Here is a 16357-nt window from a genome sequence, read left to right as displayed (position 1 = left end):
CGTGTATATATTTTTAAATCGTCTTTTATCACTTAATACACCTTTTTAGTCCTCGCCGCCATCTTGTAAAAAGTTTATTTTTTGTTTTTACATTTTAAATATATCTTATCCAATGTTGTCCTCGATGTCTCTCTGAGTTATTCTTAATATTGTGGTATCCAGTTAGTATTTAACTAACCAAGAACACTTAAAATACTGAACAATTATTATTCCAAAGTGGTTACATCATGTCAATGGAAAAAGTAGGAGTTCGAATCTCGGCAAGAATTCGCCAACACAAACAACCTACTGATACCACAATTAAAGTTAAACCATATGTTATGGGCCCAGAAAAAGCAATGAATAAGAAAGAAGATTCTTGTGATAGAAATATGGTAACTTTTGCCATGAAGTCTAACAATAACTTCAGAGCTGAACTTAGTACTGCTGCATATGAAATACTGAAAGTCCAACTATTTGATAAACTTGACACAATGTCATGCTCAGACTTTCCGTCACTAGTTTTCTCTGTTCAAAACAATGTAGACCAAGTTAACACTATAGTATTCCAGACAATCAAAGTCACCCTAACAAAGGGAAGTAGTAATTCGACAAATAAACAACTTAAATTTACGGTCAATCTTTATAACTCTACATCATCAATTGTGGCCAATGGCAATGGAGTACGATATTTTGTAGACAACCTTTTTACTCCAATTCTTGAATATCTACATCAACACTCAGATAATATTGATATCATCAACAATAGTGTAAAAGGTATGATTGTTAACTCAAAGATAGAAACTATTTCTGAGAATCACCTCAATAAAAGTTCTGAGAGACAGACTCTCGCCATAACAGATAGTCTTAGTACAAATATGTCGGCCTCAGTTAATATGGCACACATAGATACAACATCTCGATGTCCAATTTGCTCTGATGTTGCAAATGATGACACAATTAACTGTGACACTTGTCTTGAATGGTTTCATTACTCATGTGTTCATCTAAACAAATCTAAGGTGGACAAAATACCAGCAATAGCACCATTCACGTGCCCGTTATGTTGTAATGACCTTTTACATACAAACACTTCTAGTACAATTGAGACTTTGAGTATACCAACAGATGAACCGATACCTTCTATACCGTCTTCAGTTAACATAAACTTACCTTCAAGTGGCGTTATATCAAACATATCTACACCTTCATCTTCTAGTGTTCCTAAGTCATCTATATCAGTTGCTAACTCTGTGCCATATGTTATTCCAACAACAACTAGTTCAAATTTTAGTACTGCATGTCTGACTTCTACTCTTCATCAAATACAATCAACTTCCAGTTGTAATACAACAAATACAACCTCAGTATCATCAGGTGCAATATCATCTATCATATCACCAATTAAAAGCAAGAAGAAAGCTCCAAATAAATTAATGTTAGAGAATGATAATCTTAGATCTTTTATCATAGAACTTGAGCAGAAAATTAATGATCAAGAGAGAACTATAAATTTGCTAAAATCTGCAAAACCCAGTAATGAGTATACAAGTACACAAAATTTTACGAACAATCAAAACAACATGAATGGACTTCCCAATTCTGGGTACAAGGAAAACATGGACAATATAGAAAAGAAGCTTGCTGCTCTCATGGACTACCAACACATGCTTGCCTTCTCAAATCTGAACTCTAGAATTGATAATCTTCAGAACACTATGATGAACAATCCACATACTCCATTCTCAACATTTCAAAATCCGTATGCTCCATCCTTTCCAATTCAAACTCAGTTTCAGCATAATGTACATCCTCATTCATACTTTCATCATGGAAACAGCTTTACCGCTCCTTTTAGACAGGTTCCAAATATGCATATTCCGGTAAACCCGATTTATCAACAAGGAATTAATCTCGCTCATCCGGGACACAATTCTTTTACTCCGTCTCATCCGTTTCACAATGCTCATGTCTCGTCAAACATCACTCAGTCTGCTCAATCTATAAATCAAGTACATACCGACTCAACTCAATCTCTTCATCAAAGAAATTCGCATCATTTAACTAAACCACCCACGGGTCATTATTCTAATCGTAACCTTAGTAATGCTCAGGCCAACTCCAACACTCGTAGAGGCCCAGCACACACAAAGAGAACACATCCTCCATCATACGGTGAATCAGTTTCAAGAATATATAGTCAAAACAAAAGAGACGACTCTCCATCTTCATCATCTAGATTAATTCAAGCGAATAACAAACCTAACATCAACAATCATAGTGAAGTTAACAATACCTTATTACAATCTAGTGAAACCAAAGTCATTGAAAACATAGTGGTACCATCTAATGAAACCAAATTCATTGATAGTCAATGTTCAGATCCTTTTCTAGACAAAGGAATGACAGAACCGGACATTCGGGAGATGTAACCGTGCAATCGAGGGATGCGATTGACCATTTTAAACTTTTAACTTTTAATATAGAAGGCATTCGAGGCAATGCTCCTTATTTGGAGGAAATTTTACCTTTTAATGATTTTATCTGTCTACAAGAGCACTGGTTGTGGCAATATGAACAACAAGAGGCTACAAAATTTCTTAAACATTTTAATTATGCTATAAGATCAAGTGACTGTAACTTCCCGAAAGTACACTCTGTGCGTTCGCGTGGTAATGGTGGAGTTATGATTTGTTGGAACTCCAAGTTTGATAGCTATGTAAAAACCTTAAAGGACGGTAATGAGCGTATTATTGCAGTAGAAATTAACAGCTCTCCAAAAAGGATTTGTTTGATAAATTGCTACCTTCCTACATCTGGATATTCTGATACAGCCGTTAAGTATCAAGACAATCTTGACTTGCTTGAAATCATCATTCAGAAGTATTGTGAATCACACCAAATTATTCTCGTAGGTGATATGAACGCAACAATGTTACTTTCTCGACGTAACGATTCAGATAGACGTTTTAGATCTTTTATAGATAAACACAAACTAGGTACTCTTGCAAACATGGGAACTGCACCAACGTATCAGCATGGTAAAGGATCATCTCAGATCGATTATATTTTTAGTCATACTGTTGACAATCTTCTTGAACTTGAAATATGTCACCAACATCCAACAAATTCGTCTAGTCATGTACCAGTTGTGGGCAAAATAAAAGCCACGTTAAGCTTGACTTGTGCAAAATCTATTAAACCTCCTGAAAGAAGACGTAATCTATGGAAAGACTGTGATATTGAGGTATATCAAAGCACTCTGTCTAACTCACAGATACCCATCATTGAAAGACCAGATCAAATAAAGACATTTATTGACCAGCTTAATGGTAATATACTCGCAGCTGCCAAAATTGCTGTACCATCTAAGAAAATTCGTCTGAAAGGACCAAAATGGAAGGCTAGTCCAGCACTAAGACAATTACTTGTGAAAGGCAACCTAATCCACAAAAATTGGATTCAATATGGAAGACCAACTGTGAATCACCCAATTATTGAAGAACGTAGATCTATCAAAAGACGCATTAGGTCACAACAGCGACAGGACATGGCATGTGAAAGGAAACAATTCTATAACCAAATAGTTGAATCTGGCAAGTCCACAAACTTTTATAAACTGATAAGAAGAGGATTATCTAATACTATTTCAAAACCACAAGGCTTCATGAATGAAGGCCAACTTATTCTTGATCTTGACAAACAAAGTAAAGGTTTTGCAAGATTCTATGAAGACCTTGCTGTACCAAAACAACTAGAACAATTTGACTCTGATTATCATGAAAATACTCAATTCAACTTGGAGCTTATTCGTAAAATTGTCCTTGAAAATAAGGATACTTTTTCACCTATTACGGCTGATGAGGTAAAATCTGCTATTTATAAACTCAATAACAACAAATCAAGTGATGAATACGGAATTTGTGCTGAGCACCTTAAACTTGCAAGTTCTACTATTTTTAACGTACTGTCTGTACTGTTTAATGCCATAATTGAACACTGTTATATACCTTTACAATTTTTATCAGGAATCATTACACCTGTTCACAAAAAAGGGAAAGACGCTACTGATTTTGGTAGTTATAGAGGCATTACTGTTTCATATACAATAGGAAAAGTTTTCGAACATGTCATTCTAGACAGAATTGAAGATCGGTTACCGTTAGACCAGTCTTCATTACAATTTGGATTCACCAAACATATCTCAATATTACTTGCAGCGCTACTGATCAACGAATGCATCGTAGAAGCAAAGGAATTCAACCTTCCATTATTTATAGCGTTTTTAGACTCTCAAAGAGCATTCGACGTTGTCGATCATCCGTCTTTAAAATGTAAACTGTTTTTAAATGGAATCTGTTGTAAAATATGGAATGTTATTGACACGTGGTATACAAATTTAACATCAAGAGTAAAGTGGTGTGGTCGTCTTAGTGACAATTTTCCAATTAAACAAGGAGTGCGACAAGGAGGCATTTTGTCCACAGGTCTATACAAGACCTACATAAATGACCTTCTAAAAACATTAGAACGCAATAGACTAGGAATGCATATTGGAACAACCTATATTGGATGTCCGACTGTTGCTGATGATATTGCTCTAGTTGCCAACTCTGCAACAGATCTCCAATTGATGTTGAATGTAGCTAATTCATATGCAAATCGTGAAAAATATGTAATACATCCCGAGAAAAGCACTATACTTATGAAAATTCCACCAAAGCGATCAAATACTACGTCTTCAGACTGGAAATTAGGTGACAATGAAGTCTCAGTGTCTAAAACAACCACCCATTTGGGTATAATCAGATCAGAAAAAAATGAGGTATCAATAAATATAGATGACCGTATTTCGTGTGCTACAAAAACTCTGTACAGTCTCACTGGTACTGGTTTTCATGGAACTAATGGCTTACCACCAACCACATGCATGAAACTGTTCATAACTTATGTTCTTCCAAGACTTCTGTATGGCCTAGAAACATTTGTTCTAAAGCAATATCATCTTAATGCTCTAGAAAAATTTTACATTAATTTCCTGCGTAAAATCCAGTGTTTACCAAATAGATCAGTTAAAGGCATTACTTATCTGCTTCTTGGTGTTAGACCTGCCACGGCTGAGCTCCATATTAGACAATTGAACCTTTTGGGATGTATTATTCGAAGTGAAAACTTAACTTTAAACAAAATTCTTAGAAGACAGATTTCAACAAAATCAGAAACTTCAGACAGTTGGTTTACCTACATAGATAAACTTCTAGTGCAATATGATCTTCCCAGTGCGGCTAAAATGGTTATTAATCCACCGTGTAAATTATTATGGAAAAAGAATGTGAAACTAGCAATTGATAAATTCTGGACTCAAAAATTACTACTTGATTGTCAAAATAAATCTACCCTGTCGTACTGTGATCTGTCAAGTTTGAAAATTGGAACTGTTCATAAACTTTGGTCTTCAATTGAAAGCAATATTAAAGATGTCCGCCGTGGTGGTATAAAAGCTCGTCTAATTACAGGAACTTACGTTCTCCAGTCCAACACAAGTAAATTTAACCAACATGAAGTTAGCTCTGTTTGTCCACTGTGTCAATATGAAGATGAGGATATAGTTCATTTCATTTTAAAATGCAACGCTCTATTTAAATATAGAAAATCATATATAGAAGAATTGGAAGTGATAATAAACAGCATAAGCAATCCAAATACGTGCTCATGGAATAGTCTGGTTGGTGATTTTGGTCTATTAACACAGTTGATTCTTGACCCTAGTGTTTTGATAAAACAGAAAATATTGTCATGTAGTGAAAAGACTCTCACTAAAATAGAGGATTGCTCACGAAAAATGTGCTTCTCCCTACATTGTGGAAGATCATTGATCATAAACTCTGAACATTGATTGTCAAACTTAGAACTGTGATAGTAAACTCAGATTAGTGATTATAAACTCAGAACATTGACTTTAAACTCAAGAGACATCAAGGGTGTACATATTCTAAGGCTCTTAACCCAAATGTTTATATTGAATTTATATTGAATTTCTATGTAAATACTATTGATAAGATAATCCCTTTAATGTGACTATACATATCATTAATGAACATTTACCCATTTATGGGGTGCACCAATATAGTGGTGGATAATACATACCAAAGAAGAAGAAGATGGCACGTTACTTTCTTTTTACATTTTTTCTCGTTGTTTTATGTGAACTTATCAAACATGGAGATGCTGGGAAATATAGTAAACATCCATGTTTAAACAGAAAGTTTGGTGAAGGAATTAATATCGTGAAGTAAGTCGATAAACAAATACAAACTCATTTTTAAGGGAGACTTACATAATTTATTTTATAAAATTTAACAGTTTAAAAATTATCATTATAGTCATAGTTTTTTACTTACTTGACATTAACTAAGATTCTAAAGTAACAGAATGCAAAAAAATCCCTCTCTTTATTATTGTATTGTGGGTAAGAACAGAATATAAGGGTTTGTATTGTTCTTACTGTCATGCACATGTAAGTTTTCCACAACAGATAAAAACTATACAAATATTTGTTTTTTCAATGTTTTGATTTTTTTTATTATGATAATGGCACATTTATGTTTTGTCCTGTTTACTTGGTCCAGAGAAACTCTGATTCTAATAGAAACACAAATTAACATTGAAAATTTTATTCAAAATTAAGGCCTGAAGGGCATAAGCATCTGGCATGACAATGATATTAACTGTGTATGGATATTAGTCATGTCAATACATTTGAATAACATTTAATTTTAACAAGTGCATAGACACAACATAAGTCCTAAAAAAAGTAAATATTTGAAAACATAGCTCATGATGTAATAAAACAAAATGTGTAAGATTCAAGCATGTAAATATTACATGTTCAGTCACATTTTTGAAAACAAAAAAAAGAGGTTTGGTATGATAACCAATGAGACAAATGATGTCAGCTGTAATAAGGTCATCACTGTAAGGATTGTAATACTTGAAACATTGAGAAAAACCCATACTGTCTGCAAAGTATGCTGTACATGTAAACATGGTAACAAGTCATGAAAGTAAAATCATAAAAATACTGAACTTGTAGGAGAATCAATTCGGAAAGTCCATAATCACATGGCAAAATCAAATAACAAAACACATACATGACTTAAAAAACGAATGGACAAGAACTGTCATATTCCTGACTTGGTTCAGGCATTTCAAATGTAGAAAATGGTGGATTAAACCTGGTTTTATAGGGCTTACCCTCTCACTTTGATGACAGTCTCATCAAAATTCTGTTATATTTACAATAATGCGTTAACTAAACAGACACAATAAATAAAATAGTCAAAATATGGGTACAGCAGTCATCATCGTGTAACAATTTTAAAAGGAACAATTTAACAGACACAAAACATCTATCTACAAACACATTCGTTGATTTGCTTGTCTGATGTCAGAAATTTTATATGTCACATATATTTGTCGTTCGATGTACATACAAACAATTTTAAAATTTCACATAGGCAATGTTAGCATACAGGGTTAAAAAATCGAAAGTATGTAAGAATAAATTCAGAAATAGACCGAGATTTAAAATAGTCCAAAAGTTATATAGAATTTATAAGAAACCACAAATAGTTAATTCCACTATGCGATTGAATGATTTTGACGTTTGTGGTTCAACATATTTTGTAATTCATAATAGAAATATATCATAATGACATAAAATAGAAAAATATCATACTGATGGAATCTTTTAAAGTACAGAGTCACGTTATAAGAACCAAAGAAATACAAAAAGTAAAGGAACTCATTATGACAAAATGTGAAACAATTCTGAACAGAAAACATACAGCATGATTTATTCTTGAAACAAAAGATTAAAAAAATAGTTTGACAGCAAACAATGACTTGTTGTGACTGTTCAGGTTATTGAAACTAACAATGACTACGGTATTATTAAATATTAACCTTTGCCATTCTTTTCAACATATCATTTCTATAATTTTGTAAGCAAAAAGAAAAAAAACTAGCCTCATTTCAACAGTACATAAGTTAAGGTTAGGTACAGTTTGTTTTGTACATATTCTGCTGTGTCAGGGAATACCTTTATTTTTACCTAGTTCTGTTTGTAATCTATTTGAAAAATTACAAATTCTTGCAAATCTGTTCATTAGTACTAATTTTTTTGTTTTATTACAAATGTGGGATAAACTAATATTTGGTTATATAAATTTACAAAATGATTTTTTTTAGTGAACTGAAAATGTATCCAACATTAGGTACTTTGTTTGTACATGCGAAAACAAAAGTGAAAGCCTGTTGTTGCATTCATTCTCTGTTTTAGAGACCCATCAGTGGCCTTGGGCTGTTTCCTTCTCTTTTGTCAGATTCTTGTCTCTTTGACACATTCCCCATTTCCATTTTCAATTTTACTTTCCAATATATTGTTGGTGAGTGGTTCAGAGCAAATCATATGGGTATGTATATTTACATACTATGTGCAATATGTGTAACATACACATGATACATGTATATGATTGCAAGAAGAGTATACTATTTTTTTCCCTTACAGAACTTACCCAAGGCCTCATGAAATCTTAGATCTGAAGACTCTTCCATCCAGTTGGGATTGGAGGAATATTAATGGGACAAACTTTCTCAGTACAACCAGGAACCAGCACATACCACAATGTAAGTAATATGGTTATTGTATTTAATTCTTCATGTTACAACTATAACACTCAGTACATTTAAGAATTAAGAAAATGCACTTAAAATCATTTCTTTCAGCTGTAACTTACAATTATAAGGTTGAACTACAGAAGTTTCTGCCAATGGTCCTTTAAATGTCAGATTTATACATTATACAGTGGACTTTTGATCCCTGGCATAGATTTAAGAAGATTTAACAAGCTACAGTGACCATCACAGAAACATATCAGGATATACATTTTGTACCATACATGTACATTAACTTCATTGTATGGGTATTATACTATGTGACATCTTTAACTAAATCACAAATATTTTGTACCTGATCATCAGAGAAGCAACCCAACATGATAACCTGTATAAAAGTGACATCTTTGACTATTTATAGATTGTGGATCATGTTGGGCCATGGGATCTACAAGTGCCCTGGCAGACAGGATAAATATAAAACGTAAAGGGGCATGGCCTTCAGCTTACTTGTCAGTACAAAATGTAATTGACTGTGGGGGCGCTGGATCCTGTCATGGCGGTGATGATATTGGAGTCTGGCAGTATGCCAACAAACATGGAATTCCAGATGAAACCTGCAATAATTACCAAGCTAAAGATCAAGGTACTCATATTTTATCTCTATGATTTATTTACAGAAATGGTCCTGAACAAGCATGAAATATTTGCAACTGGACAATAAGCAACCAAAAATCAATGCTACATACATGTTTGTTTTGTATATACTTAAATAAAAGAAAAAGTACAATAAATGTATATCTTCCACTTATTTGCAATGACCTTAAAATTTTTACAAATTTTACTTCCTGGATACCAGACTTTGTATGTCCTCAGACATATATATTGATCGATTTTTTATTGTAATTGTTTTGCGCTTCAGAAGCTTTACCTTAGTATAATGTACAGGGTATTTAAAATGTTAAAACAAGGAAATAGTATCTACTGATTAAAGAGACGATTATGTCTGAGGTACATGTCTAGTTTTCTGTACAAACAGGGTTAACCCGTTTGTCTTCGGTTCAACAAAGGTACATGTACTAAATAGTTTCAATGTATGACAAGGTCACCAAGAAAATTATAACATATGCATTTATACATATTTACTGTTATGGATAATGAAAGTTACTGCTGATATTTTTTGAACAGTGTAACATTAAAAAAAGAAAATTTGCCTATATTAAATCCAATAACTTTTTTTTAAAATACCACAAATAGTTTAAACTTTCATAATTTTAAAGAATGGTTCCAACAATTCTATATTTCAGAATGTGATACCTTTAACCAGTGTGGAACCTGTACAACTTTTGGACAATGTAAACAGTTAAATACATATACATTGTGGAAAGTTGGGGATTATGGTAGAGTTAAAGGGAGAGATCAAATGATGGCAGAGATTTACAAAAATGGACCAATAAGGTAAACAAAAACATGAATTTGAAATCTCTTGAGGTACCAAACACAAGGGTACTGTTACTGTATTACAGCAGATCATAAGGATACATAATACTTTCTGATAAAGTGTTTACTTTTAAACACCTCCTGCATAAATATATATTGAAATGTTTAACAGACAGCAGCAAGTTATGCAGATTTCATTTTTACATTATATGCATTTGCAATTCTGGAGTTTTGGTTCTTGATTCAGATAACTTGAGGACATATATAGATAATATGGTAGAGTTTACTGTTTAAAAATGAGAAGACATCTGACCATTTTTGCCTTTATTCAACTCTGAATTTACTCAATTAATACATTTGATTTTAAAGTTGTGGTATAATGGCTACAGATAAACTGGAACAGTATGCTGGTGGAGTTTATATGGAGAAAAATTCAGAACCATCAGTAAGTCTGTCATTATTTTTTACTTGCAAAAGGAGCTGATTTCATTAATTTGGTGGGACTTTTTTGCAGTGAATCACTGCTTTTTTCTAAGTGAAGATTGTATAGTACAAATTAATGAGTATGATTAGAGCTCCCTTTGAACCATTTTTGTTTTGTCCTCAGACATTTATATTGTAAATTCAGGAAGTAAAAAAAAATCAAAACAGTTTCTGATGAGGCAGCTCCATTTCTAGATTATATTAATTAAATAAAAGCATTTAATCTTTGTATTTACTGTTGTATTGTTGTGTATGACAAGTATTTAAGGAAGTGTTTATTTCAAAATTAACAATTTATCAAATATATGATTGATATAATAATAGCCTGGAAATAATATTGAAGAATCAGGTTCTATCATTTGATTGCCTTTAATTTCACCTTCCTGTTGTATTAGAATAAACTTCCTTGTTTTGTTTTTTGGAATAAAAATTTATTTATTCAGTTATTGAAAAATTATAATAAAAGATTATTCTATACAGATTTGTATCTATCATCTTAGCAATTTTCTTTACTTTTTTAATCAAGTTGATTGAATTGTATATGTCTGTTCATTTCTATGAAAAGCCTCAAATTAAATATTCCCTCTTTAGTAAAAGATTGATACCTGATCAGAACTTATAAAATTCATTCATTCTTTTCAGCTGATTACTTTGAATTTCTGTCATATTTTTGAAGTGATGAAAACTTTTTAAAACTATTTCAGAAGTTGTTTATATGACTGGGTTACTTGTAACAATTGATAAATATGACTGGGTTACTTGTAACAATTGATAAATATGACTGGGTTACTTGTAACAATTGATAAATATGACTGGATCACTCTTTACAATTAAGAAATACTATGTATGACTGGGTCACTTATAACAATTGAAAAATATGACTTGGTCACTTTTAAAAATTAAGAAATAAGACTGAGTCACTTATTTATTTCCTTAAAAAGATAACGAAAGAAACCTAATAACAATTATTGAATTTATGTTGCAATGAAGTTAGTCAACAGATGCTTAACCATTTCTTTATGTACAGATCATTTAAGAGAACAATTTTCTTGTTTTCCATTGAAAAATCCTCATCTTAAATGATTTTACAAAGCCTTTTGAAATTTGAACATATATATAATTTAAAAAAAAGATCCAACAAAAAGGAAGGAATGAATATTTTGTTGATGTGCTTTGAACCTTAACTTGTTTATAATGATTGTAGGTAAACCATATTGTATCAGTAGTTGGATGGGGAGTGGACCCTAAAACAAGTACTGAATTCTGGGTTGTCAGAAATTCCTGGGGAACACCTTGGGTAAGTATTTTAATGTGTAATGCTTTCTCTTAAGAAAAAGTAAAATTAATTAGGCAGTATTTGGATTATAACCAAATTTTGTATACATTCATAATTCTTTAAACTATATTTCAAATGTCATCAAGATCTGAAATACTGCCCACTTACATCTACTTTTCCTTAATATGAATACAATGTTATAGATCATTTATGAATAATACTAACCCTATGGTTGATACAAGTACATGTACTAACTCTGATTGATTGTTGGACACTTAATGTACAGTGGTACTCATACCACATCTTCATATTTATAATCATATTTATAAACATTAAGAACTATTGAAAGAAACAAAAACCAAGATGTAAAATCTATCACAACTGAATTAAATAAAACAATAAGAGATCAAATTCCTTATTTAATCCATTTTTTTTTACATAAAGAAATGTCTGTTTAAGTCAGGAATCTATTAGTTGATTTCCACTAGTGTGATGTGTTTGAGTTCTTTACTTTGCCATTTGTTAACGGACTTTCTGTTTTACATTTTCTTTGGAGTTATGTTATTTTACCTTATACCATTCAGGTTGAAATATTGGGCAATGGTCTTTTAACAGTTACTACATAGTACTCAAATAATAAAAAAAAAAAGCTTTTGGCGTATTGATACAATGTCACACTGTCAAATTAAGATAAAGCATACATACTGAATCAAAATATTAAATGATTTGAAGGCAAACAGAAATATCATAACATACCAGTAATAATCAGTCAGTGAAAAAAAAGCTTAGAGAGTGTCAACAATAAATGCAATGCCTGAAACAATGGTGCAAACAGTTTATAGATGCTTCGTATGTCACATGCATTTTATGTTGTACTTTTTGTAATGTAATAATCTGGTACCCAGTATTTTCAATGAGAACCCCAAAATGAACCTTGATTTCCAATAAATATGAACCTAAAAACTCATGTATAATTTTATATCCCCTCTTTTTTTTTTGGTATTAGAAAAGTTATAGTGCTTAACCTTATCTCTCATATCTGTTGCTTTTTTACAGGGAGAACATGGATTTCTGCGTATTGTTACCAGTAAATATATGGATGGCAAGGGAGACGACTACAATTTGGCTATAGAGAGTCAGTGTGGCTATGGAGACCCAATCATTCCACCAGGATATTAATGTGCCGTCCTTATTGTTGTGTGATAATTTTACATTCCAAGAAAACATTTTAACCTGACTTTTAGTTAGGCACCAGTATTTGGCATAATAAGTAGTTTTGTTTGCAATGTCTTCCAAACAAAACATTTAGTGTGGATCTAAAGTTACCAAACGGAATTGAAAAGATTTGCTTTTACTTTCATTCAGTGTAAAAAGAGGTTGTTATACATTTTTGTACCGCTGAATAGCAAATAACCATCCTTTAACATTCTTAAAATTAGAGTTTGTTTTATTTAAATAATCTGATTTCTTTGTTTGTAAAACCAGATTATTACAATATGTTATGGAACTGAAATTGAAAGAAACAAAGAGGGGCAGATATATTATGCACTTATGGTGCAGCTATTTATTTTTAATTTTATACATTTTAAAATATTTAAATCCCTAAAATTCATGGAAGTGATCTTTGATGTGGCGTAATCAACTTTTTATTTCAATTTTATACACTCTTTTATAGAAAAACTTGGTCATAAAATGATCTAGTTTTGTACATAGTTTTGGCATTTGATTTGTTCTAATAGTATGGAAATGATATATGATATACTTTTGTAACTTCAATGTATAAATGCTATTTATTTGTTGTATGTTTTGTGATAATTTCTGTCTAAATCAGTGAATTTTTTGTCATTCACATATACTGAGTGCCAATGAAAACGCAACACTTGGTTTTTCAAAAATAAAATTTATACTAGAAATGATCATCTTTCAAAATAAATTGTTCTTGAAAATTAACAATTTTAACAATAGATCGATATCAAACAAAAACTGTTTCCTTGTCATCTTTCGTGCGCAATAGGTAAACGAAACATTCAATGTCGAATCATCAACTCACAGTCCTAACACAAAATGTTACAGCCCCGTGGTGCAGTGCAATCTCCACAGCGCCGTGGAGTTGATCATCCCGGACGTTTAATGTGATCCCGAGGAATTTTATTCCACTTGTCCCGCAAAGCAAACTCAAGCTGACTTTATGATATTGGTGGTGGTTTTCATCGTCTAAACCATGTTAAATCTGATGCAAAATTTGCTTGATTGGACCAAAATCCGGCGAAAAGCAAGACTTTTGGCCAAGGCGCGTGCCAAATGTCTATGTAACCACCACTGATGTTTTTTTGGTACATCATGAATGTTTTTTGGTCTACAGAATTCGATGTTTACGCCAGACGGCTGTTTAGATGTCGGATATGTTAAAGACCAAATGTATCGGTCTTGCTGAGCGTTTCTTGCTTTTTGTATCCCGGGATGTGGCTTATCATTAAATGATTCATTTTGGTTGAATTTGTGGATGATTTGGGTTAATGTAGAGGCTACAACTTCAGTCTTCTCGTAATTGTATACTGTGAAAGGCTTCATTGGATCATGCCCAAAACTGCATGTCGCTGGTTGTCAGAAAGTCCTGGCATTTACTCAGATGTTTATTGCAGTTTGTTAACAATAAGGGCGGGAAAATTCATGACATTAGCCAAGCTTTAAATGACAAAATCGTGAAAATGGTGGGTATGTTAAAAAGCGATGAACTCGGTTTATGTCCGTTCAAAATAACCCTTACGTTGCATTTGTTCCAAAAATCACTCAACCGTAAAATTGTCGACAATTGTCTTAAAAGTCATTTTCATCCAACTATACAAAATTCTAATATAAATAGAATAAAAATTATAAGATTTTTTTGAAAAACAAAAGTGTTGCGTTTTCATTGGCACTCAGTATATAAAACATTTTGTAATTCTCAATTTTCTATATAGTAAAATTTACAATAGTTGTATCACTTTGTTTTGAAATCACCTGCATTACTCAATAGATTGAAAAAAGATTACCATACTTTGTGACACTTGAATTGTTTTCTTGTTTTTTTAAAAAGATCAATTTCAAAATATCTGTTCACAGATGACTTGTCATTAGGATTCAATAAGGTTGGAAAAAACAAACTAATAACAATATACTACTCCACTGCAAGGGAAGCACTGGTATATGTGTTTTTTTCTGAAAATTCAAATTAGCTTGCTCAATATTGTATACCAAAACATTTTATGGAATCGGTACTCATATTCTATATGGTACTACTTATATTCTTCTACCAGGAAAAACTCACCTAGAATCTATACTTTATTGTTGAAGATTAGTGTATGGTTAGTGTCCAAAATTTTGTTCATCCTTGTTATCTTTTTTTAAGTATTATTCTGTTGCTTAGGCAGTTTAGAAAAATTGGATACTTGCCTCCATTGAGTCAGATCAGTAATGTAGAAGGTGAAGAGGATGTCAACATTAAACAAGGGCAAATCATTACATTGACTGATTAAATCCACAAAAACTCATTCTTATACAAGTAAAAAGGATGATTAACATATCTATTTAACCTACAATATGAAATCAAACAAACATAGAATAATCCAATTGAATATGTTTGTTATCAATTAATATCTCTATTTATATAATTATTTCTGATTGTATAACCATCAGGAGTCCTTTTAACACAAGTGCTGGTGGACAATTCTGCTGCAAATTCATGCATTTACCCCTGTTAGACTTTATTTGCCTTACTATTCTGAAAAAAACAAATTGAATGTGTTAATTTTCAAATTTAAAAAAAAAATTATTTCATAAGCTAAATAGTTACCAATGGTACCAGGATTATAATTTAGTATGCCAGACGTGTGTTTCGTCTACATAAGACTCATCAGTGACGCTCATATCAAAACATTTATAAAACCAAACAAGTACAAAGTTGAAGAGCATTGAGGATTCAAAATTCCAAAAAGTTGTGCCAAATACGGCTAAGGCATTTTCAAACAGTTTCAAAAAGAAGATATAGCATAAAGTGAAAAAAATACCACTGTAAAACAGACTTGCTTCATAATCTGTTAAAAAAATATGTAGTTGACCTTTACTTATTAAAAGTTTTATAAATTATAAATAAACTGAAGAAGATTACGCATATTTAGGATATATGACTACTAACATTTGAACATGTACATATTATACTGAGTGTGTTGACCTATTGCAGGAATTGAGAACATCATCTAATATAGACATAAGGATATAACAATAATTAAACCTTGATCTGTGAGTCATCAAGGTGTGATATCATAGCATGTGATCTCTACCAGACAGACATGAACCACTTGATTCTGTAGAAAATATAGATGACATACTACATAAATTTATTTACATAATTAGCAGAGACATATAATACAATTTAATTGTATTATATGTCTCTGCTCTAGCCAATGTAGAAAAGTAAACGCATAACAATACACACATTAAAATTCAGTTCAAGAGAAGTCCTAG

The 16357-nt window shown here is 31.9% G+C and overlaps 2 protein-coding genes across 2 annotated transcripts; both read left to right on the top strand.

Annotated features, from left to right (window-relative positions):
• Positions 1 to 227: 227 nt before the first annotated feature.
• On the top strand, positions 228 to 2411 carry LOC139524950 (uncharacterized). The gene has a single exon (XM_071320125.1). It carries the CDS (start codon positions 228 to 230, stop codon positions 2409 to 2411), a length of 2184 nt encoding a protein of 727 aa, XP_071176226.1.
• A 3725-nt stretch (positions 2412 to 6136) lies between these two features.
• LOC139523068 (cathepsin Z-like) lies at positions 6137 to 13652 on the top strand. Its single transcript, XM_071316826.1, has 7 exons — positions 6137 to 6271; positions 8549 to 8667; positions 9077 to 9301; positions 9963 to 10113; positions 10465 to 10540; positions 11783 to 11875; positions 12911 to 13652. Exons 1-7 carry the CDS (start codon positions 6141 to 6143, stop codon positions 13031 to 13033), a joined length of 918 nt encoding a protein of 305 aa, XP_071172927.1. The 5' UTR covers positions 6137 to 6140; the 3' UTR covers positions 13034 to 13652.
• The last annotated feature ends 2705 nt before the right edge of the window (positions 13653 to 16357 follow it).

This window comes from Mytilus edulis, chromosome 5, assembly GCF_963676685.1.
Source record: "Mytilus edulis chromosome 5, xbMytEdul2.2, whole genome shotgun sequence".
NCBI classification, from domain to species: Eukaryota; Metazoa; Mollusca; class Bivalvia; order Mytilida; family Mytilidae; genus Mytilus; species Mytilus edulis.
Note: the sequence above shows the minus strand (reverse complement) of the source record. Positions and strands in the feature narration are given on the sequence as shown.

What these genes read in the sequence shown, in the direction of transcription:
- LOC139523068 (XM_071316826.1), top strand. Translation starts at nt 6,141, where the DNA reads ATGGCACGTTACTTTCTTTTTACATTTTTTCTCGTTGTTTTATGTGAA. An exon ending in GAACCAGCACATACCACAAT is followed by an intron (nt 8,668 to 9,076) that starts GTAAGTAATATG and finishes GACTATTTATAG; the next exon opens with ATTGTGGATCATGTTGGGCC. An exon ending in TTACCAAGCTAAAGATCAAG is followed by an intron (nt 9,302 to 9,962) that starts GTACTCATATTT and finishes TCTATATTTCAG; the next exon opens with AATGTGATACCTTTAACCAG.
- LOC139524950 (XM_071320125.1), top strand. Translation starts at nt 228, where the DNA reads ATGTCAATGGAAAAAGTAGGAGTTCGAATCTCGGCAAGAATTCGCCAA.